This window comes from Ceratotherium simum, chromosome 30 (assembly GCF_057802395.1).
Source record: "Ceratotherium simum simum isolate JZ-2026a chromosome 30, ASM5780239v1, whole genome shotgun sequence".
Classification (NCBI taxonomy): domain Eukaryota; kingdom Metazoa; phylum Chordata; class Mammalia; order Perissodactyla; family Rhinocerotidae; genus Ceratotherium; species Ceratotherium simum.
The window spans coordinates 30,446,096-30,470,549 of record NC_141929.1 but is presented as its reverse complement, the minus strand read 5'-3'; the positions used below and the strand labels follow the sequence as shown (position 1 = coordinate 30,470,549).

Here is a 24,454-nt window from a genome sequence, read left to right as displayed (position 1 = left end):
AGACATTGCCAAATGTCCCTGGGGAGGCAAGGGCAAAATTGTTCCCGTGAGAACCAATGTCGTAGGTGGTAAGGAGCCTCTGAGAATTTGGGGGCAGGAGAGTGACAAGCTTGAAAGGACACTTTGGTGGCTAGTCTACAGCAGCACAGACGGTGGATTTAGGGGCCGACTGGAGGCCGAGAGACCAGAGTGGGGGGAAGGTGGGGACATTCTTGATAATAGTTCTGGAGGAAGAGATTGTGGGTCTGGCCTGGGCTGGGACAGGGCCGAGATGGTGGGGGTAGGGAGCAGACCAAGAGATTGGATTAGGAGAGGCCAGACACAGGGACTGATTGCAAGGGGAAGCTGCTGCATGAAGCCACAACATCCAGCGTGGGGGCCATGGGGATGGGGACGATCCGGGGAGGGGGACATGGGTCTTTGTGGGCCTCTGTCACACACAGCTCTGCTCATTCATTCGCTCATGCTCACTTGCAGAGGCCATATGCCTGTCCACATCCGTCTCTCCCCATCTCTCTCTCTACCACACCTGTGCACCTCTCTCAACTCACCTGTTCTCCTCTAGGCCAGCAGAGAAGGCACCAGCCACCTGTTCAGTGGAGCCTGCCCGGCCTACTCCCTCTGCCCAGTTTTCTGGGCACTCCTTAGCTCCTTTGCTGATGCCTGCTGCTCCTGGAAGCATATCAGTCATAATCGTAGTTACAATTACCATTTGTTGAGCCTTTCCTGGGTTCTAGGTATTTGTCTCACATTCTGTAATTTAGTCCTCATGAGAGCCATTTTACTGAAAAGGAAAAAGGCTCAACATGGGGAATGTTTGCACCAGCTGCTGTCCCCTCGCCTGGGATCTCCATGTGGCTGGAACCATCACCTGCTTGTCCACGGTTGTGTCCCCAGCTCTCAGCACACTGCCTGGCTTGCAGCGGTTGTGCAGAAAAAGTTTGTGGCATCAGTGCAAGAATTCACGCTACACAGTAGCTGGTGGCGGGGCCAGGATGGGAGTTTGGGTCTGTCTGACTCCAGAGCCTGGACAATTTCTGTGCCACATTCTTCTGTTTTCCTTCACATTCTTGCAAATAATAGACATCACCTTTGAGTGAATGAATAGATGAATAAATGAGTGAATGAAACTATGTAGCATCAGTGGTGGCCTCCAGACCTTCATCTGCCCAGAGATAAAGGTAAACTCTGCCCAAGGATAAGCTAACCAAGTTTCCAGACTCGAGATTCATGTTCTCCTCACAAGTCTAGCATCTTCCTGTGTCTTTTGTGCTGCGCCCAGCGAGGGCAGCCAGCTGCCTCTGATTCTGTGGGCTCATCTAACAACTCAGGCTTCCAAATATTTCAAGCCCACTTTTTATGAGCCCCTCTGAGCCTTTTTTTCCCTTAGGCACAGGAGGCCAATTTTATTTTGCCAGGAAAGTAAAGACAGTTTCTGGAAGGTTCAAGTTTGCTCTAAAGGAGCCCTGTCATTTGGGCCGTCCTCCAATTGGGTGGGTCTCAGCTCTGGCTGCCCAATAGCATCACCTGGGGAATTTAAAAGATGCTGGTGCCCAGACCCTATGCCCTAAGGGTTCTAATTTAATTCATTGAGAGTGGGGCCCAGATATCAGTAATTTTTAAAAAAGACCTCCAGGTGACTCTAATGTGCGGGTTGAGAAGTTGTTCCTGTTGATAGGCCTCAAATTACATTCTCCTCACCTCATATTTCTCTTTGGGGATATGGGTAAGGAGGAAGAGGAGGAAAGTGAGGAAGGATAGTAGGGGAGACAGACAGAGAGAGAGACAGACATACAGACAGGGAGACAGACAACCACTATCCTCTAGCTGACGCATTGCAGGTGTGTAAAATTTTTCCATCAACATGTCCTTCTTTTGGATTAAAGCACCACTCCAAGGAAGGACAATATATTAAGCTACTTTTGCCTTTAATACTAGTATGAATTAATTAATCGTCCACTTTCCGCATGGACCCCTGGCGGGAGCAAACCCCTGCTGAATGAGACACAGGGAAGTGAAGTTTGTATATGGGGAAATGGATGGTCGCCCTGGGCAGTGTGAAACAACTGGACAGAGTGTTAGGAATTGACCACATGTCAGAGGAGTTGCTAAGAGAAGAAGTGAGAGAGTGTGGGCAACTGACCCTCTTTCCTTCCCAGTTCCCCTTCGGGTGGTCCTGGGTCTCGTTTTATCTAGAAGAGGAATGGTTGGGTTTAGCAAGAAAAGTTGTGAACATTTGCTCCTGATCCAACCAGCCACTGTGAGCTGACAGGCCTAACAGCCAGGCCTGGGCTTAGCACTGGGGACCCAGAGATGGTTACTCCATCTCCTCATCCTGAGAGCCTTGGACACAGTCAGCCCTAGTAAGGCTCTGCTTGGGAAATGAACCCAGAGCCACAGGAACTGAAAGGGTTGAAAGATTCCTATCAGGGGTGATCACAGAGGCCTCCCAGAGAAGGTGATGTTGGAGCTGGGCCTCAAAGGTATCAAGAAGTTTGCAGCTGACTGTAGCCTCTGAGTATGAGGCCCAGAGGAGGATGGGGCGGAGACCAGTTATGGATGTCCTTGCAGCTCCCTCGGCCCTCCCCACTCTTGTCACTCTTTATTGAGATTGTACATTTAATGCATTTAATAGAATACGACCCCCCGCCAAGCAAGGCACTGTGAGTGGAGAGTTCCCCACTATGTGTCTGAGGCCCAGGATGGGCCTGCTCACAGCAGGCACTCAGTGAGGACTGAATGACTTGGGTGCTGAGGAAATACCACACCAAGATGTTCCCTCTTCCATCGGAACAGCTCTGCTGTCTTTATCTTGCAAGGATGTGGATCTGTGGGGGGAACCTCCCTCCTCTGGGACCTGATCTACTTACTATTTTATCAATTGGTCTTATTTGACGTTTGGTTAGATCCTAACCAACTTTGATTAGATTCTAATTAGCAATTGGCCGTTTTGTTTGCAACGCTATTTACCATTCCTTCGTTGTAGGTTGTATGAGGGACCCCAATATTCTCAAACCTCACAAGTGTTTATTCTATTTGTTTTTCTTGAAGGATAAAATATTAGGGAGAAGTGACTGTCATTAAATGATGGCTCAAGGAATGTCACACACTGAACACAGCCGTGTCACCAGCACCCAGATCAAGAAGTACAGCACAGCTAGTCCCCACTGTGTCCCCTCCTGTCAGTAACTGTACCCCCTAACCCCCAGAGCACACGTTTCCTGACTTCCAACTCCTTAGGTTAGTTTTGCCTGTTGTTGTACCTTACATGAATAGAATCAGACAGAAAGTACTATTTTGGTATTGACTTTCTCATAGAATTATGTGCTAGAGAGGCATCCATTGAGAGCTAGTTGCTGTGTAATATCCTGTTTTATGAATATATCATAATTTATCTATTCTACTGTGGATGAATATTTGATTATTTTGCCATTTAGGATTGTTTGGAATAATGCTGCTATGAACATTCGAGAACATGTCTTTCAGCGAACATATGTACACATTTCTATTTGGTAAATGCCCAGGAGTGGAATTGCTAGGGCACGGCAATTCCTACCTTTAACTTTAGTAGATATTCCAGAACAGGAGAAATATTTACTCTTGTCTCAGTCTCTAGACTAGGGATGCACAACCTCAGCAATGTGGAACTCTTAGATCCAATAATTCTTTATTATCAGAGGCCATCCTGTGCATTAGAGGATGTTTAGGCCTTTCTGTGCATTGTAGGATGTCCCTAGTCTCTATTGTCCAGATGTTAGTAGCACCGCCCCCTCCCCATGTCATGACAAAGACATCTCCAGACATTGCCAAATATTCCAGTGTCCCCTGGGGGGCAAAACTGGCCACCACCCCTGTTGAGAACTGCTGCTCTAGACTGTGAACGCTATGAGGGCAGGGACCCTTCCTTGGTTATTTACCACCATCTCCCCGGGACCAGGAAGGCAGGTGGCACTCAAAAGATTTTAAGTTGAAAATTTTTGTTACTGTTTAAAAAAAAAGCCTTGAATGGGGAGTTTCCTCAGCTGATTTGCTGGCCCAGGGCAGGGCAGTCCTGGGCACAGGCCGTGACTGCACAGAGCAGGCCCAAATAATGCAAGGCAGTAGCTGGGGCAGCCTGGGGCCTGGCCCCATCAGTGTGCACTTTCAGGCACTGGCCTGTGGTCAAGGCCGTGGTCATCCTCCCTGACACCACCTTCCCTGGTCCTCTTCCCTCTCCTCCGGGTAGGCGTGGCGTCCTGCACCTTCACGAGAGCAGCGGGATCCACGACATTGGCCTGCCCCAGTGGCAGCTCTTGCTCTGTCTGATGGTCGTCGTCATCGTCCTGTTTTTCAGCCTCTGGAAAGGAGTGAAGACATCAGGAAAGGTAATACCTTTGTTTCTCTTTCAGTTGGGAGGATGGCCTCAAAAATAAAATTATTTTTCTGACCATAACCAGGTTGTTGGTAAAAAGAATAAGAGGCCCTGGAAGTAGAAAGCTTGGGTTTGCACCCCAACTCTGCCATCGGCTTGCAGGGGGGCCTTGGACAATCCCTTCTCTTCCCTAAGCCGAAGGCTCCCCAACAGTAGGGTGATGGGGTGCGAGTGGGTTGGGCTCCTCACGGTTTTCCTCCAAAGCTCCGCTAATAGCAGAGACCAGGGAATGGGTCACCCCGAGGGCCTCAGGAAAAAGCCTAAAACAAACTACGGAGATGTGTTTGATAAATCTTGAATTCTGGCCTAAAACTTCATGCAAAGGTTGCTTCCTACTCTGGAATATAACCATTTACTTCGTTATAAAATCGATCATTCTCCCCTCTGAAGTTTTGAGTAAAAGAGAATGCTCCAGAAGATATCTAGATTCACCCTGGGACTTTGTGCTTCCTCCGACACAGTGCTGAGTGCCCCAAGGGTCTTGGTGTCCTGGAGAAAAAGCACAGACTGAGATGACCTACGAGGGCCTGGTCAGCGTCGGCACTCTGACCTAGGAGACACTGCCCCTGTAGTCAGCCCCTCAGGGGCGGAGCATACTCAGGTCACGGTCCATGTTGATCCTTAGGCTGAGGAACATCATGGGGACAGCCACCCCATTTGGACCCTATAGGGTCCATGCGGAGCGTGACTGTATTCAAGAGGCTGCAGCTGGGAAATGTTCTTTGCAGGGTTTTGGTTAGCTATTGCTGTATTATAGACCACCCTGTTTTATTATCAATCGTTTTATTATCTCTCATGATTCCGGGGGTCCACTGGGATCAGCTAAGTGGTTCTTTTGCTGCATGTGATGTTGCCTGGGCTACACATCTGGGGCCTTGTAAGGAACGTCTAAGATGGTTCACACTCATGGGTGGCAGTTGCTGCTGGCTGGGAGCTCTGCTGGGGCTGTTGATCAGAGCACCTTGGGTTGTTTCCACATGGCCTCTCTGTGTGGCCTGGGCTTCCCACAGCATGGTGGCTGAGTTCCAAGAGCATGTTCCAGGCAGGCAAGCCCCAGTGTGCAAGTAGTTCTTCCAGCCTCTGCTTGCGCCATGCTTGCTGTTGTCCCGGTGGCCAAGATAAGTCTTGTGGTAAAGCCCGGAGTCAGTGTGGGAGGGGACTGCACACAGATGTGGGTTCACTGGGGATCACAAGACAATAGTCTACCATAATCAGGTAGGCGTGTATTTGTGAGAAGCTTCATTAGGCAACTGATTTTGGAAAGTAGGGTGCCTCAGGGCTCTCTCTGGTACTCCTAGACTCTTGGTCATACCATTGAGAGCAAAGATAGTGGCAGCGGGCCAGCAGCCAGAGAGATGAAATCTCTCAAGAAGAGCTTAAAGTGAAACTTCCTATCAGCATGTTGGGGATGCAGCATCTGCCCCAAGGAAGAACCCAAATAAAATGCAGACCATGGCTGGGAGGAATTATGATATACAGCAAAACTGGTCTAGGACTACTACTATCCCAGCAGGTGGCACATAGTAGGTCTTCAGTAAAGATTTATTGCAGGATTAATGAGGAAAGGATGGAAGGCAGGAAGAAAAGAAGAAGGGTGGGTTGGTAATTAAGTTTGGGGAACTTCATTGAGTGTTCTTTCGAATTCAGTTCAAATTATTAAACATTTATGGACTCCTGCTACGTGCCAGGCTTGATCTAATGCTAGTTATGGAAGAATAAATAAGACAGATTCCTTCTTCAATTGCTTATAGTCTTATGTGCATTACAGACAGGTTGTGAGCCAACCAATGTCACTGTTTCTTGAGTCTCCATCCAGAGACCTATGTGTGTCCCCCTTTAAATAAATGCCAAGAGTCACGGACTATATACACTATTATATATCGTTTTTTTTAAACTTAGCTTCACCTTGGAGATAATTTCACATCAGGTGGGCAGATTGTGCTTTCATAGAAATACAAACTGTGGGTTTTGTAACTGTCGTTAACTCAATTTAGTGGATTGCCACAAACAATTTTTAAAAATGAAATAAGCTAGATACTAACAGAGTGTATTGCACTTAGTGATGTAAGAGCTGTCTTGTGGAATTCATGCTTCACTTATAGCAATCCATATGTTTGCGTATATTTTGTCTCAATATATAGGATTTTTCTTACCATGAGTCATCATGGTCAAAAAGGGTGACAGGCTGCGTCAGTGGAGGAAGGAAGCTCTTTCAACTGAGAGGGTCTGCAAAGACTATGGGGAAGGGGGCTCGTGGGCTAGGTCTTGAAGGACAGGCACAGGTAGAGATGGGGCAGAGGGAAGGGGTTTTCAGTGGAAGGAACTGTCTGAGCCAAGCCACAGGGGTGCAGAAGCCCCAAGCTAACCTTGTCCAGCCTTTCTGCGCCTTTCCTGGGTATCAAGCAAGAGCAGGGCTCTCCTGGCCTCTGCAGAAGGCAGATCTGCAAAAGATGTATGAGCTTGACTACTGCCACCCGCCTGGGTGTGGGGTCACCATAGGCTTCTAATATTGTACCCTAAGGTTAAGTTCCTCACAGCCACCGCCAGAGGGGTGGAGCCTGTCCCACCTAGTTTAGCACTTGGTCAGAGTATAGCATGAGTTGTCTGCAGGGGGGCTGATGCTAAAGAGAGAGGAGGAGTGGAGCTGAGCGTGCTCACTTCCTCTGTGCAAAGGCAGCTTTGGAGGAGTCATTTCCTCCCCTGAGGAGTGTGATGAGAAGTGTTGCACTAGAGAAGCCCCCCAGGTGGAAACACGTGAACCAAAGTCACAGCCCACATTTTGCACAAGTCCCCCAGTGTTCTGGCAGCTGAGCAGGCAAGGGCGCCCGGCAGTCCATGGGGAGGGGCTCTCTAGACTGGGGAGCTTCGCTCAGGACATTCCTGTGCCCTGTCTCTAATTGTTTTTATAAAGTGTCTCATGAGAAAACCAAGAGCATTGCTTATTTCTTCCAGACTGCATCTGGAACAGGATATAACAGGCTTCCCCACCACAGAGCCAGCCTGAAATGAACTGCAAATGTTCACACTCCCCATCTTGGCAAGTGAAGGCTCTGTGCTTGGGTAGATGCATGACTCCACGGCTGGGATGGTAGCTGGTGGGGCCAGTCTGAACCAGGGGGGCCAGGGAAAGGGATTTCCCCAGACCACACACTCTGTGACCTTGGCCCATGGACCATCTTGGGGTCAAGGGTGGAGGTCTGAGTCAGGAATTAGCTCCCAGGAAGCTGGGCAAATGTGCGCATACCGTTGCTTGCCATCCTGGAGTCCTGCCTTCCTCCCCCATCTCAGGAGTCCTTGGCTGAACTGGCACTTAGAAACTACAAGCCGGGTAACTGAACCCCTAAATGTCAAGCTGGAGGGTACTCAAGGGCCATCTACTCCAAGCTGCTTGTACAAATGGAGAAACTGAGGCCTAGAGAGGGACAGAGTTTCACAGCAGTCTTTAGCACAGCTAGGACTTGAACCTGGGTCTCAAATATACAGTAGAGTGAGTGATTAAACACATGGCTTTGTGGTCAGACCACCTGGGTTAGAGTCCATGCACCATCATTTCCTATTGAGTGATCCTGGGATTAATGACACTCCCTAACTTCAGTCTTCTCACCTGTAAAGTGATGGCAATTAATGATGGTGCCAGCCTCCAGGGCTGCTGGAACGAGGGAGGGAGACATCCTCAGTGCAGGGCTGGCAGATGGAAATTGCTCCATAAATGATCCTCGTCTGTCTTTGTCTCCTTCATCAGCCCCCCTGCCAGTGCTCTGCCCCCACCTCAGTGCTTTTCAAACTCTGCCAACTCCCCGTGAGGATGGGAGGAGCGGGCCGGCCCAGGCTCCCACCTGCTCTGGTTTACATGTTGGACCAAACTTTTGAAAACCTTGGACACCCCTATGCCTGGAGATAAATCAAAACAACAGAACTGGCCAGAGTCAGCCACTGTGGTGTACCCACTTCACTGCCAGACTATGGGCTGTTTGGGGGATGGGAAAAGACAGACCACCTCTCGAATTCTGGCAAAGGTGGTGGGGTTGGGGAAAGAGAAAGTCAGACCAATTCAAAGAAAACCTGAGTTGTAGAATATTTAAATAGGTCATTTTGTGACTTTTGAGTTCAAGTCATAATTCTAGCCAAGTCTTCCCACTAATGTGTCAATACAGGCTGGTTCCGGCTTGCTCTAGTGACTTCACTGGATCCAGTTATAATGAATAGCATCATTTGCATATGAGTAATTAATGTGCTAAAATATTTACAGCTCAGTGTTTTCTTACGTAACATCAGTGCATACCCGTCACCCCATAAATCATAGTATGTTTTCATTATTAGTGCAAATGTCTCTAAAACCCAGTTCAGAGGATCATAAATTCTAAATCATTAGAGGTTAAACTAATGGGGTTTATAGCGACAAAGCATGGGCATTTATCATCTGTGTTAGAGCAGACCTTAGATTTGACCCCGAGCGGTACTTCTCAAGCTTGAATGTGTGTTAAGAATCACATAGAGGGCTTGTTGAAACTCAGATTCTTGGGTCCCTCCTTGAGAGTCTAATTCATGGGGGTGGGAGGAGAATTCGCATTTCTGACAAGCTCCCGGGTGATACTGATGCTGCTGGTCCATGGGCCTCACCTTGATGTAGGCAATCCTTTGCCTCATGCCTGGATCCCTAGCAAGCCTTGCCCACCTTCAAGGACAGGGATCTCACCACCTCCCTGGGCAGCTCATTTCCACTTTAGAGAGCTCTGTTCATTAGAAAGTTTTTCCTTTTATGGAGCCAAGGTCTTCCTCATTGTGATTATCAGCCATTGGTTTGAGTTTGGCACTTTAGAACCACACAAACTCTAACTTTTATCCATAGAAACACAAGGTGGATAAGAAGTTGAATTTGAGATGATAGAAAGCAGTGACCTTCCCTGGCGACTGAGAACACTTGCCAAAACCAATGGGCTGCTCATTGCTGTCTCCATCTTGTGCTCAAAGATGGACCAAGTCTGGCTTCTCATGGCCAGAGATGCATTGCAAGGTGAAATTTTGAGAGCAGAGAAGCCTAGGGTGGAGATGACATAACCCCAGTGTCCCTTCTCTTTGCCCAGTGTGCATTCAGGGCACATGTGACCATGAGCAAGCTGTTGGCCAAGGATCCAAGATCCTCTCTTTTCACGCAGGATCTTAGGCAGCTGAACTCACGTCTGCCATCAATTCTGAGAACTTTCAACAAGACTCAAATACTTTCACTTTGAACACATGTTCATGGACAAAACAAGCTCCCTGTTCTTGAAGCTTGACTGTACTTAGGGTCAGCTCAGTCATGACCTGATGTGTGCGTTGGGGAGATTGAATCCAAATTTAATTCATGGCCAATTCAGGGCTGCCTGCAGACCCTGTGGGAGACTACTTGGAGTCAGACCCGAGGATATTGTTTTTTGATGGGTGGAGTGTGGTGTCACCCAGTCTGCTGGGCTGGGCAATGGGACTGCAGCTGTTGACATGAGGTGTAGGGGAACACAGCCATTAGGACCCAACACAAGTGTATGTGGGAGTTCCTCCTTGTGCCTGTCACTAAGGAGTTAGACCCATTTATCCCAGTTTGGGGGAATAAATCCGGGGCTAATGTGAGGCCACCCAGATACAATGGCTTTATTTTCTAAGGCATGTTTTCCTCCTTATTTGTTTTTGGCAATTTGTCTTCCTTGTTCCTGCCCCTCTGAAAGAAAACAGAAGCCTAAAGCTCACATCCACAAAGACCCTCCCCTCCCCAATAGGACAAGGGAGGAATGGAAGAACAACTGGGTAACATGAAACAGAGGAGCCTGAGTCATCTTCTGATTCCCCCAGAAGACATACCAAACCATTGATGCATTTAATTACTCTTTGACTCATTCGCTCATTCATTCACTCATTCTTTCATTTATTCTTTGACTAACTTAGTCATCCACTAACCCTCTGATTTATCACTGACCCACTCGTCCGTCTATCCATCCATCCGCTCCACCATTTACCCACCTAACCATCCATCTACCCAACTATTTATCCAACCATCCAATTATTCATTCATCCATACATCCATCCACACATCCCTCCCTCCATCCATCCATCAAGCCAATCATTCATCTATACAACTCTCTAATCATTCATCCACCCGTCCAACAAACTTTTTTTTTTGCTTGAGGGAGATTTACCCTGAGCTAACATCTGTTGCCAATCTTCCTTGTTTCTTTTGCTTGAGGAAGATTAGCTCTGAGCTAATATCTGTGCCAATCTTCCTCTATTTTTTTGTATGTGGGACACTGCCACAGTATGGCTGGTGAGCGGAGTAGGTCCGTGCCCAGAATTTGAACCTGCTAACCCAGGCCGCTGAAGTGGAGCATATGGAACTTTAACCACTCAGCCATGGGGCTGGGCCCACAAACATTTTTTAAAGCACCCATGTGTGCCATGTCCTGGGGAAACAAGTTTGAAAAATATGGGGATCTTGCTTCTAAGGAGTTTATGGTCTGGTGGAAAAGACAGACAAAGAGGATAAATCCCAGGCCATCAACATAGGTGTGGAAAACATGTGACTTTATTTTCTACATCTCAATTTTTGTGTTGAGCCCACGTCTTTCTAGGCTAGCAAAGAACTTTACCCTTGGACGTGTTTCAGGTCCCCCATTTTCTCCCCAGTGATGTGTGAAGGTTCTTGGGGCTGCATGGTGCCCGGGCTTGGGGAGGAGGGGCCATCTGGTCCTAAGTCATGTGTCTTTGCGTGTTTCAGCTGAGTCTTCTTTGGGATGGGCTACCCCAGCCCTGAGTGAATTTTCTGCTGGGGGCACAATGGTCTTTCTGCAAGGCTGCCCATGGCTGCATCTGCCTATAGTAGTGATTTTTAACCTTGTCTACACATTTACATCACCTCGGGGAGCTTTTAAACCATACTGAAATTCACACCCCACCCCAGACCAGTTACATCAGAAACTCCAAGAATGGGATCTGAACTTTGACATTTTTATCTGGAACTTTCCCCAGAGTACTCTAACATGTAGTCAAGGGTGAGAAGGAACAGTGAGGAAGCCCACACAACCCTTCCATCTCCTCACCTTTCTTTTCTGTTCCCCCACCTTAGGCAAGGGGAGGGGGTCTCCTTTTAGTCTGGGGATCATCTCTTCCATTATGGGTTTCTGGACAAGACAGTTTGTCTTTGTCCCAAATCTGTCCCCACTAAGATGAAGAATGACCAGAGAATCTGCTTCCTGCCTGGCCCCATCTCTCCTTGGGCAACTAGCTTAGAAGAATGCTTGAATGAGGGTAAAGCAGAGGGAGAGGGAGAGAGGGAAGGAGCAGTGAGGAAGAGAGAAAGGAAGGGAGGGACAGAGGAGTGCTTAAAGGTCGGTGTGCTCAGTTCTACCTGGCGTAACTTAAAGGGGTCAGGAGAGGCGTATTGTAGAAGAGGAGAAAACCTAGTCTTTGTCCTCGTGCCCTAAGCTCCCATGGCTGTGCTGTCCCCAGTGTGGCTGCCCCTCCCACTCAGTTCTGAGCTGCTCTACAGTGCGGCTTGTGTCTCCTCTGTCTTGGAGTCTGGCCCAGGTCCTGGCCTAGAGATGGAGCTCATGACATGTGCACTGTGTGATGAAGGTAGGGGAAGGGAGTGACTGGCTCGCTGGGAGAGAGCCTGTGCCCCTCCAAGGCCCCCACCAGGCTGGGGGCAGAGCGAGTCTCTCACGGTGAGCTTGTCTACTGCCAGGTCGTGTGGATCACTGCCACACTGCCTTACTTCGTGCTGTTTGTGCTCCTGGTCCATGGCATCACGCTGCCCGGCGCCTCCGACGGCATCAACGCCTATCTGCACATCGACTTCTACCGCCTGAAAGAGGCCACGGTCAGTGCCTGGTGACCACCCACACTTGGGCCGGGGTTGGGGAGGGTTCTTGGTGCAGGCACTGATAGAAAATTTGGCCCCAGCTTTGCCACAAACTTGCGGCGTAGCCTGGGACAGATTTTTCCCTCTCTGGGCTGCGGCTTCTCCATCCGACTGAGGTCGATTTGGTTTGCACATGATGGTCTCTAAGAGCCCATCCAGCTCTGATGGTCTCTAAGAACCCATCCAGCTCTGATGGCCTGGGATTCTGTGGTTCCATCTAGTGGCCTTTGCAGACCCCTGTTTTCAAGGAGAGCAATACCCTGTCCTGTCCTTATGCTAGCCCTGTGCCATGGCCCCCTGGTCCATCCCAGCCACTTAGCCTGACTTCTACTCTCTAGTCCCCAACCCTGGCCTCCGCCAACAACCTGTGATGTTTGCATGAGGAGTGGTATCAGCCTCAGGGAGACCCGGACCTTGCTGACTCTCCCCTCAACGGCCTCCTCCAGCTCACTGTCCTGCCCACAGACACAGATTACAATGAAAGTGGCATGAATTTGGAGCGGAGTCCAAAGCAGTGGGGCAAGGTTGGGAGTAGAGACAATCTTGGAGGTACCCAGTGGCTTGAGCGTCTTCAAATCATGGCTGAGATTATTTCCAGCCTCCTCACTTGGGTCCACCCCAGTGACAGCATCTCAGCATTTTCCCTCACAATTCTCAAAGGCCTCTTCACACTCTATTTGAACCCACAATAATCCTGGCAATGTGGGATTAGGAGGGACACATCCCACTACGTACTTACCGTAGTTATAATGTTCCAACACACCATAGTGTTACGCCCCATAACCAAGAGAAAACTTATTTCCTTAGTCCCTGTCAGAAAGATAACAGGCCGTAAGAACTCAAATCAACCTTGTAAATTGTGAAACAAGTCAGATTTCTGTTTGTTCTGCGACTGTTTAAATATCCTAAGTCTGTATGACATGTAGAAGCTGAGCCTGTGTGCTGTCTCAAGGAGCAGATCTTACTTGCTCCATCAGATTGCTTCTCTCGTTACATCCTCTACTTGCAAAATAGGGGAGGCCTAGAATAATGTCAGTGGGGAGACGACAGAAATCTCACAAATCCAAATTGCAGCACTTAGTCGGGGTGGGCTAGGCATAATTATCCCCCCTGTACAGATGAGGAAACTGAGATGGAGAGAGAGAAAATTGACCAGGGCTAGAGCATGAGGCAGAGGTTGGAGGGGGGCTCAGATCTCTAGGCTTCTAACCATGTGCTTTCATCACTCAAAAGATGGAATAAGTAAAGCCCTTTGGCCCCCAAGGAGTCACCACTGTCTGTGGGCTGGTAGAAACTTCTAGGAATCATTATCCCTTTCTGAAGATGTCATCCCTGTAACTGCTGAGATGGTCGTAACCATTTGCCCTTACTGCATCCACATTCTGGCTTAGAACTGTTAGCTTATTAACTTTGTTTGAAAATCAGGACATCAAATTGAGCCAGTGGGTTCCTCCAAGGTGAGCTCACTCATGGCCACTCAAGGCTGTAAGATGCTGGAGAGACCCAACCTCTCTCCATAGTGATTTTGTACAGGCTTCTGGGGTAGAGGAGTTGTATGACTGCCCATGTCTGGTTCAGACCTCATTTCCTTGGATCACAAGAATCCTGGGGCTTCCCAGCCCCTCTAGGGCAGTGAGGTGGTCCTGTTCTCTAGGAAGCAGAGGTTGACGGCTTTCGTCTGCCCATTTCAGGTGTGGATCGATGCTGCAACTCAGATATTTTTTTCCTTGGGGGCTGGGTTTGGAGTCTTGATTGCATTTGCCAGTTACAACAAATTTGACAACAACTGCTATAGGTAAGATCCTTCTCAGGGCTCTGGAAAGCTCTACATCCTTGGGATGAACCTTGCAGGGATGGGAGAGAGGGCTCTGCTCTGGGACAAGTCAACTTTTCTTCTTGAGTTTCTTCCTCTGTGAAATGAGGCAGAGTGGACCATCCTGGGTGATCTATGAACTCTGACGTGTCCTGTGGGGGTCCTGATGAACACATTTCAATTCAGGACAGATGCAAGGTGAGGGGCTGGGAAAATTGAGGCCACTAGTGTTGGGAGCTCTTGGGGATGGGTAGCTGGAACAGAGAGGCACTGTATGGCTTTCAGAGCAGACAGCACTTCTTGTGTGTCCTGTCTGATGTCCAGGCAGGCAAGAGTGGAATATCCAGGCTGGTCGCATGACGGGTGAGGGCCTGGCAGGGTCAGAGGTAAGACCGCAGGGCAGACTGAGAAGTCTGCACAGGGCAGTAGAGTCAGAAGACCGTGCTCCAGCCCAGTTCAGTAAGCATTTAGTGCTGCCTCCTGGGGACCCAGTGCTGTGTGGTCTTCAGACATGGGCAAAAATTGATACCATACTCTGGTATCAAAGTGTTTTGTCCAGAAGCTGTTGATGTATTTCCTTCACCTGCAGGTACTGACCCAATTATGGTAGGGCACTGGGGTCCGTGTGGCAGCAGGGAAACTGAAGAGAGGGATGGCATCTGAAGCTATGGATCCCATAGATGGTCCAGTGGTCAATGAGCAAGATTGGAGCGAGTCATCCAACTTGAACTAACAGTGTTTCTTTTCCCCAAGGGACGCCCTGCTCACCAGCACCATCAACTGTGTCACCAGCTTCATCTCTGGATTTGCCATCTTCTCCATCCTCGGTTACATGGCCCATGAACACAAGGTCAACATTGAGGATGTTGCCACTGAAGGTGGGTGGGCAGACCAGCTCACAGAGGAGGAGGGAGCTGAGAAACCCACCTCGTTCTTGGCTGTGCAACTCTCCCTTGGCTGCGGGACTGAGAGGGGGCTCGATATAGAGTTTTCCAAACTGCCCGTTTGACGGACTTTCTTTGAGGCTGTCATTGGGAATTCCAGGCAGTCCTGGGCCCTGTGTATGTAACAGAACCTTCCTCTGAGTCAGGCTAGGCAGGACAGATTTTGGAGCATCTACTCTGTACCAGCTCCTGTGCTGAGCACTTGACAGACCTTCATGTAGTTTTCACAGTGCTGTAAGGCAAGTGTTAATAGACCCGCTTTAAAGATGAGAAAGCTGAGACTTAGGCTATGTAAGTTGGCCAAGGTCACCCAGCTACTGAGTAGTGGTGCCAGCGTTCAAGCCCTGATCAGTCCAACTCCGGATCCTGTGTCCTTCCCCACTGCTTCCCGTATTATTATGGTCACAAAGAAGCTGAGACCTGGGGAGGGGCTGCCTCTAATGGACTCTGAGGACCACAAGCTTTTGAGAGTAAGAAGATCCCACACAGTGTGCAGGAGGTGGGATTGTGGCATGTAGCCTGTAGCTGTCTATGGCCTGGCTATTTGAGGTCAGCCTCCTTGGTGCATAGGTGAACCTCAAGATGGAGATGGCTTCATCTGTCATCTTCAGACCCTTGGTTTACTCTGTCTGCGCATAACTGACCAAATATATTGGGGCTGGGCTGGAGCTGATGGGGTTTCAAAATGTTCCCCCACCATCTGCAGCTCAGACCAACAGTCCCAGCCATTGATGAGGTCTTGATGTTTCTTACAGGAGCTGGCCTAGTCTTCATCCTGTACCCAGAAGCCATTTCCACCCTGTCAGGATCCACATTCTGGGCTGTCGTGTTCTTCGTCATGCTCCTGTCTCTGGGAATTGACAGCTCAGTGAGTGACCCAGCTTAGAATACTCGCCGCCCCCCATGCACACATACCACTGGGCCTGACTCCCTCTACCACCACACACACACACACACACACACACACACACACACACACTACTCAGCCTAAAGTTCCCACCATTCAAACTCCTGATTAGTAGGTGTTTCCAGAAGCCCCCATTTAAATGCAAACAAGGAAGGGAGTCTTCACTTAAAAAGGCAAGACTTAGGCCGAAGCCAAGAACCAATAGAAACTCCATTGGCCTCAAGAAAATCTACATCCTAAGGGACCTCAGATAAGCCAGCCCAGTACTTATTCAGATGCGGAAATTGGATTTGGAGAGGGCATGGATGGAACACTTATTCTCTAACCAAACACTCTTCCCATTGTAAGTCATCATCAACAACCAACAAAACCGCCTAGAGCCTCATTAGTTTTTTAGAAACAATTTTTTTTAACCCATATGTGAGGTTAGATTTACTGACCTCTTTTTATATCTCTGTCCACCTTGAATACATCATGCCTGGAAGTTGCAAGAAGTCTTAGGACAGGGCTGGCAAATAGGTTTCTTCTTATTGCCTTTTCTGTTCAATCGTTAGATCTGCTAGGAGCAGTGTGTTGAGAAGGATTCTGAGGCTGCTTCCAGGCTCATAGGAGGGAATAGTTATTTTGATTAACAATGTCTGCGGAGGGTAGAGGAGACATGCATGAGGCAGAGAGTGGTGGCATGCACGCTTCTTGTCTGCCATCCCAGGCCTGGGGGATCTCTTCAGTAAACACATGATTGTTACTCATATGAGACCACGACTATGGCCTCATAAAGAACACATTTGCCCGTAGCTGCGGGATGTGAGAACCTCTCAGACTCTGAGAGCCCGCAGTTTGAGATGACCACTTGCTTGACAATGAGAAAGGCAGCCGAAATCCTTGTCAGAAACTGCTGCCTGAAGTTCCACCACTAGAAGCTCTTCTTTAGTAGTTGTTTCCAGAGGGCCTTTATTTATGTACAAATATACTACATGGGTGTTTGGGCATTTTTACCCCTTTCACTCTCTTATCGGCTCCTCAGTATCCACTCAGGCTGAGTGAGAAGGACAGGAGACAGGTACCTGTTGATCAGGGGGAGACCGGAGTTAACTGTTCACCCTCCCCACATAGTTTCTGAGTTCTGAGTTTGGTTGAGAACACGGCAGAAGTGGAGTGAGGATGGAGAGGAAGGCAGGACGGGCTGATTTTTCTAGGGAGCAGCCAGGATGTGTGAGTCCTGGGCTACGGGAGGTCCCAGGTAGTCTGGGACCTGAGACTGGGTGCAGGGAGTCCCTCATCCCTGCGTCCCACTCTACCTGGTTCCCTCCAGATGGGAGGCATGGAGGCAGTCATCACAGGCCTGGCTGACGACTTCCAGGTCCTGAAGCGACACAGGAAACTCTTCACACTTGGTGTCACCTTTGGAACCTTCCTTCTGGCCCTGTTTTGCATAACCAAGGTGAGGAGGGCTGGGCTCTGGGTCACCTGGAGGTTGTGGAGCTGCATTTCATCCATTCAGACATTCCCAGCCTCAGAACTGGAATGGGTAGGGCTGGTGTGAGGCCGGGGGAGCCATTGTAGGACCCTACATCCTCAACCTTGTGGCCTCATCTCCTAGGGTAACACTCCATTGTCTTCTCCCACCTCTGAGCCTGAGGATTTCCAGGCAAACCTTTTAACTGCTTATTGGTTTGAGTGGCAGGAAAAGTCCCTTTGAAACCCATTTTACTTTTCACTGGCTAAAAACCCATCCTTAGACCCAGTGATCCCAAAGGCCTTTGTTAGAATGCAGGTGTGTAACAGCAATACAGTAGCACCACAATCCTGTCACCTCCCTTCTCAAACTGGGTTCTGAGTGAGTGGGACAGGGGGCAGGTAAGTTTTGATGGATATAACAGTTTGTAGCCATTTCTAGCTGAGATAGGCTCAGGCTTTCTCTGTCCATGCCCCAGGGTGGAATATACGTGCTGACCCTGCTGGACACGTTCGCAGCGGGGACCTCCATTCTATTTGCTGTGCTCATGGAAGCCATCGGAGTCTCCTGGTTTTATGGTAGGTGCTGGGCCCAGAGCGCATGGAAAAGCCTGGCCCCCAGTGCTCCTGGACCCTTTTCACCTGGAGATGCCAAGGGGCTTTCCATTTCCAGGGCAGCCACTGGCTGATTCCGGAATTGAGCAAGTTGCTTATCGGGAACAGCTCTCCCAGGCCTCAACTTACCTTAGATGAACTGCCTTTAGTGGGAGGCTGCAAAGGCCCCCAAAGGTATCCAGTGTCAGCTTTTAAAGAGGATTTCATGGGAAGCTGCTGCTCCCCAAGCTATGTAATCCATTCTAGAGTAGAGTTGCCAGATTTAGCAAATAGAATACAAGATGCCCAATTAAACTTGAATTTCAGATAAACAATGAGTAATTGTTTTAGTACACGTATGTCCCAAATATTGCATGGGACATACTGAATCTAAATTTTTTTTGTTGTGTATATGAAATTCAGATGTGACTGGGTGTCCTGTATTTTATCTGGCAACCTTAGTCTAGAGCTGAACTGGGAGAACATGTTACAGAGTGTCAAATACCATGTCCAGTAATTATTCTTTTTTCCCCTTATATGTCAGATCAAAGTGTTAGTCCTGTTCTCACTCTTTTCAACTAATCAGAAATAGATTTCAGTGTGAGTCTGAGCTCTCCCACCAGATTAAAGTCAGGGAAATCACTGAATCCTCAGTTGTCATTGGTTTAAGAGAGACTGAGCAAGAGGAATGAGTGGGACTTGGGAGTGAGGCTGTGTAACCTGGGGCAAGTCCCCTCCCTTGCCCCAGCCCTGGTCTCCCTCTGAAAACGGAATGGCCGGGGGACACATAAAAGATGATGCCATCCCTGAGTGTGTCCTCTCACTTGATCTGCACCAGCAAAGCGCCCGTGCCCGGGTCTTGTATGTGCCAGAGTGTCACAGTGTTGCCTCACTCCCCTGCTCTCTGCCTGGGTCCAGACCCTCATGGGAGGGCGGCAGGGGGTGGCCCGGGGCTCTGTGGGGCCGCTGTGACAAGCCTGCCTTGTATGCGCACAGGTGTGGACAGGTTCAGCAATGACATCCAGCAGATGATGGGGTTCAAGCCAGGCCTGTACTGGAGACTGTGCTGGAAGTTTGTCAGCCCTGCCTTCCTCTTGGTGTGTAGTGTGTGTCCGGGGTATCCTGGGGTGAGGGGGGCTGTGCCTGGGGTGGGGATGGGGTGGGCATTTTCTTCTTAGGGAAGGAGGTTCTGGATGCAGAGCCCTGCTCATGCCCCTAGGGGCTGTGTATGCCGCCACTCAGCCCAGCTCCAAGGTCACCCTTCCTTTCTTCGTCTTCTCCTTTTCTTGCCTATCTCCTTTGTTACCCTTTGCTTCTTGAATTTTTTTCTCCTTTCTCCACCTCGTTCCTTGTTTTCTCCCTTTCCTGAATCCATCTCGCTCACCGCCTCCTCTGCTCACTGCTCCCCATCCCCACTGCTCCTCATTTCTCCCTGATCTTTCTCTGCTTCTCTTCCTCTCTCCCCCTCCTTCCCTCTTTCCTGTCTCCCTGTCTCCTCCCTCTCCTTGTCTCTCTTCTCTCTGTTCCTTTCTATCCCTTCCCTCCACGCCCCCTTCTGTCCCCCATAGTTTGTGGTGGTGGTGAGCATCATCAACTTCAAGCCGCTCACCTACGATGACTACATCTTCCCGCTCTGGGCCAACTGGGTCGGGTGGGGCATCGCGCTCTCCTCCATGGTCCTGGTGCCCGCCTACATCGTCTACAAGTTCATCAGGACGCGGGGCTCCCTTTGGGAGGTGAGCTCTGGGCCAGCTGGGGTGCGGGAGAGTGGGGGCGGGGGGGACGGGATGGGAGGGGGCATCCTGAGTCATTCCTGTTGGGGAAAATGACGGAAGACAGAAGGACATGGACATTACAGTAAGACAGACCCACAACACTGGCCACGTTATTTACCCCCCAAGCCTCAGTTTCCACATTTGTAACCTGGGGATAATAATATGGACCTTGAAAGGAAAAAGGGATGCTTAGCACAGTGTCTGGCACACATGAGATGTTCAACACGTGTTACCTGTTATTATGTTACACGTCATATGCAATAAATGCCCCTACTGCTGTTCCTGCTGTTATTTATGGGAGAAGGTGATGCTCAGCTCTTGAGGTCTCTAAGGATGAGTTAGAAAGACTGCCTTCATTGGGGCCACTCCTGTGATCTTTCTAAGGTTTGTCGTGTCCCCAGATGTCCCAACTCTCCCCATCCAAGCTCATGGTGACCTGGTGTCTTGGCTTTTACCTACCTCTTACCTGAGCCTGAACCTGATCAGCCTAAACCAGAGATTTCCAAAATATATTTTCTTTTACCAGCGTGCATTGCGTGAACGTATATACACAGATAAGGATTTGGGAAACAGTGCTCTTTATTCTGAAATTATGTCTTTCCCATTCTTTGCTTGTTAAAATGCCCTTTCTTTTATAAATAGTGATGATATTCTTTTACTCATGCCCTTACTTTGCAAGATAGAGATTTCATTCCTTCATGCCTTTATCTACCCACTTCACAGACATTTACTGAGAATCTATATGGGCCACACAGTCTTCTCAGCATCAGACGAAACTTCCTGGGGCTCACCTTCTGATGAGGGGACAGATAGATGAATGAGGACATAAGGGAGGGAGCCACACAAGAACTTAGGGAAGAGGCTCCCAGGCAAGGCTGTGTCTACCGCTTCCCCCTAGTTCCTCCACAGTGGCTTATTTCCTGTCTGTGGAATCCCAAAGTCTGGTAGCCTCTTCATCATGTAGAGGGTCTGTGTTCTGTGAGGTCATCCTGGACATGGGAACCAGGTGCTGCTTTGAGCATTTTATTGTTCACACTTTGGGAGCGGAGAGGGCTCCCACCATCTGGTGATCAGTCATTGATTCCAATCGTAGTCCCTGAGTCCCTGCCCTGTGTCTACACCCAGGGAGGCTGGCCCTGATCCCCAGGCAGGGCCAGTGCCATCTTCTGTGCTCTCACTGCACTCTGAGCCTGTCCTCTGCAGCACTTTCTCCAATAGTGGTTTTAAAATTGCCTGTGTGTTTATTTGTTCAATTGCAGTCGCTTCCATGAGCTGTAAGCTCCCCAGAGCAGAGACTGTGTGGGTCTCCCTCAACTCTGGATCCCCAGGGCCTCTCCCAGTGTCTGACCACAGTAATTGGCTCAGTAAACATTCGGTGGATGAATGACTCAAAGTGAACTGAGCAGCTCTCCCCACTGTACCGGGTGGGGAGTGTTTTGTACGAACTTCATACACTGTCCATGTGGGACTTCAGGGGCAAAAAGCAGGTGACCCTTATCTGGGTGTGTCTGCTGGACCACTGGGAGGGTGTCCCTGAGCCCAGCTGAGGCCTCCTCCCCTTCTCCATCCTCTCGCAGAGACTGGCCTATGGCATCGTGCCGGAGAATGAGCATCACCTGGTGGCCCAGAGGGATGTGAGGCAGTTCCAGGTAGGAGTAGCCTGGACCATTCCAGGTGGGGGCTCTGGGGTGAGTCCTCATTGCTCCCTGCTGTGTGCTGGCTTCCCAGGAAAGGAGCACACACCACATGCCAGAAAGCTCAGAGCAGCTGTGGGCTGTAGCCCATGGGCACGTGGTCTTAGGATCAGAGGAGATGGGCCTGTCCTCGCCTTCTACCTGCCTCCATCTGCTTCTCTGCTCCTTGGTCCTGGGATGCCAAATGCCCAAACTTTCTTAAACTCTATTCTCCCTCTATGAGTTGTCACCATAGAGTCACCTAGTTTCTTATCTTGAAGGAAGAGCTGGAGATGCATCAGTAACACGTTGACCTGAGTCCTACCTTTTTCCCCATAAAAACACTGGGGATGGGGGAGGGTCCCGGTGAGCTCCCTGCTTCAGACTTGCTGTGTGACTTTGGGAAGCTCCTTTGCCCTTTCTGGGCCTCAGTAACAATCAGGGAATCAGCCTGCATCTTCTCTGGGTCTTTGAAGGGAGGGGATGTGTTTTCTGCCTCCTCTGTGCTTTTCGCTGCCCTTCTCAGCCGGCCCTTGGTCTTCTTGGTCCTTGCCTGCCCCGGCTGTGATGTAAAAGCCTCACCATCTTCTTCTGCAGTTGCAACACTGGTTGGCCATCTGAACCTGGCCCCAAAGAGGGGCCCCAGGAGGAACCCCGCTGTGCCAACGTCCAGGCTGAAGGCTTCGCTACCACTCTGGACGCTCCTAGGATTCCTCTCCTGGAAGATGTCCTTTCCGACCGCTCTTCTTCCTTTCCCAGTAATGAATGATTTAGTAATCTGGTTTTCATTCACCTTCTGTTCATCTGGCCTGGGGGCTGTGAGCATGGATTGATAAGCCTCGAGGGAGAAGAGGAGGGAAGGGAACAGGAGAAATGACTTCTATTTAACCTCTTTTGTTTGGGGGACATCTCACCCAATTTGGGAGCCGCCGAAGGTGAACTTTACGGCTCGTGTGGAATTCCCCACCACGTCTGCTTGTCCTTTGGGCCACACAAGAAATTCTCAGTCCGCCAAATCAGAGAGAAGATGTCAATTTTGGTCAGACACCATGAAACCGAAACACAGGCAGAAAGCCCAGCAGAGTTTGGGGGCTACATAGATCTTCCCTCTCTCGTCCACCCCAGTCAGCGCTCTGGTGTCTGAACCTTAGTCTGGGAGCTTGGGTTTGTCTCTGAAATGAAGTCTGTGGATAGAAGCTTTAGGGGATCATGAGCAGATAACTTCATAGTTTTCACTCTAGCTAAGTTGAGTGTGTTCTGGAAAAACACGTTTGTGTTCTGGAACATTCTTCTGGCTTCTGGTGGTCAGATGGTCCAGAGTCATGGGTGTCATAGAGAAGAATGTAGATGAGCCACAGTGAACAGGTTCTACAGAAGTACCAGACAGGCCTGTAGAGACTACATGTGGGTCTCGCTCTCTCAGGAGCCAGAAACCCATCTGTGGCTCCTGAGACCTTCCTGGGAGACTTGGGGCAGGAAGCCAGCGAGGCCAGATGTATGTCTCCGTCATGGGAGTCTCTGCTGTCTTCATAGGGCCAGATGGCTGCCCATGGGCAGCCTGACAGGGTATCTCATTTACTTATTATTCACGGACACCTGCCAAGCCTTTCCCTGGGAATCTTGACCCAGCACGGCCCAAGGGTCCTGAGTGATGGGGAGTTGGCCCTGAAAACGCCCTTTGTCACTCTTCATGGACTAGATGTGGCATCTTGGAGGGCAGGGTGGAACCACACACATAGCAACCGGGTCACCCAAGTTAGGGGAAAATATCTGAGTTGATGGAACAAGTTGGTGGTTGTAGAGAATTTCCAGGTTGACCTGATACCAACTCAGAAGTGGTGCCCTCTGGTGGTGGTGGTTAGTTTCAGCTTATTCAGAGAAATGATGTGTAGTTTGGTAAATTGGTGGCATCTAATTGAGGATTCTGTTTATGGTTTGAGTCTCTTACACCCTCTTTGGAAATCTAGACTCATGGGTTCTTATTCTGACTGTGGGAGCCCCTGTTGCTGAAGCTTGGGACAATAAAAATAAGAGACCACTCCACTCAACACTGGGAGTGTAAGGAGAAACACATCCAGAAGGTGCTTTGCAAAAAACTAGGGTGTCACTGAGCCCAATCAATCAATCGTGCAGTCTGTGGATGACATGTGATTGGGGGCCAGCTGGGGGCATGGAGATAGTTTCCTCTCTGAAGGGTCTGAGAGGGTCAGAGTCCTGCTGAGCCAGGTCCTAGGGTCATTCTGTAGAGAAAAGAGGGAAAATCAGGAGATTTGTGACCTTTCCATATAAAAAGGTCAGCTTAAAGTCTGGACAGCCCAAGTGTTGCGTGGGGACTGGGAACATCCAACAGAATGGAACCTTAATGGTGGGGGGACTGGGAGACGAGAGCAGAGCAGCCCATCACTGATGGAATCTGTCCCCATAAGTGACTTTGAATCCTCCCATGAAGGGTCGTTCCTCCCTAGGTGTTAGGACATTTTCCATAAAGCACTTTCACCCATGTCTCCCCCTATCCACCCAGCGGGGACTGCAGGGCTGGCTTCTGTCTCTGTATTTCTCAGTGAGAAAACCAAGGCCCAGTGTTTCAGTCGCTTTTGCTCAAGCTTTCTCGGCTTCTAAGGGATCCAGTCGCACCCTCAGGTTAGATCCCCAGACTCTCAGCCCAGAGCATTTTGAAAATCCCTGCACAATATGGTTCACCCCACCCAAGGCTGTCATTCAAATAAACCAAAATCCAGTCAAATGCCAAGGAGTATTTCTTAGAGAAGAACAATGTGTTGGAAGAAAGGAGGAGATGTTGTTTATTCTCCCCTAGCTGTGTGCCAGAGAGGAAATTATTTAGCTGCTTCTTTTGGTGAAAATAATCACTCTGTGGAACAGTGGGATATGAAACACTGAGTCTACTTGGCTGAAATGAGAACAAACAGCCAGAAAAGCCTGTGTGTATCAGAGAGGGGCCCCCGTCAGAGAGAGCCTGCACTTTTTCATTGCCAT

At 49.5% G+C, this 24,454-nt stretch overlaps 1 protein-coding gene across 1 annotated transcript in view; it reads left to right on the top strand.

Moving 5' to 3' along the window:
• The window catches only part of SLC6A2 (solute carrier family 6 member 2), a 45,862-nt gene extending 23,781 nt beyond the window's left edge, over window positions 1-22,081 (top strand). Inside the window, exons 5-15 of the mRNA XM_004431610.3 lie at window positions 4,226-4,364; window positions 12,123-12,257; window positions 13,991-14,094; window positions 14,866-14,990; window positions 15,812-15,924; window positions 17,276-17,404; window positions 17,898-17,997; window positions 19,009-19,109; window positions 19,581-19,748; window positions 21,365-21,436; window positions 22,058-22,081. Of these exons, the coding sequence (XP_004431667.2) occupies window positions 4,226-4,364; window positions 12,123-12,257; window positions 13,991-14,094; window positions 14,866-14,990; window positions 15,812-15,924; window positions 17,276-17,404; window positions 17,898-17,997; window positions 19,009-19,109; window positions 19,581-19,748; window positions 21,365-21,436; window positions 22,058-22,081 (1,210 nt within the window). The remainder of the gene's footprint in view (window positions 1-4,225; window positions 4,365-12,122; window positions 12,258-13,990; window positions 14,095-14,865; window positions 14,991-15,811; window positions 15,925-17,275; window positions 17,405-17,897; window positions 17,998-19,008; window positions 19,110-19,580; window positions 19,749-21,364; window positions 21,437-22,057) is intronic.
• Window positions 22,082-24,454: the final 2,373 nt, after the last annotated feature.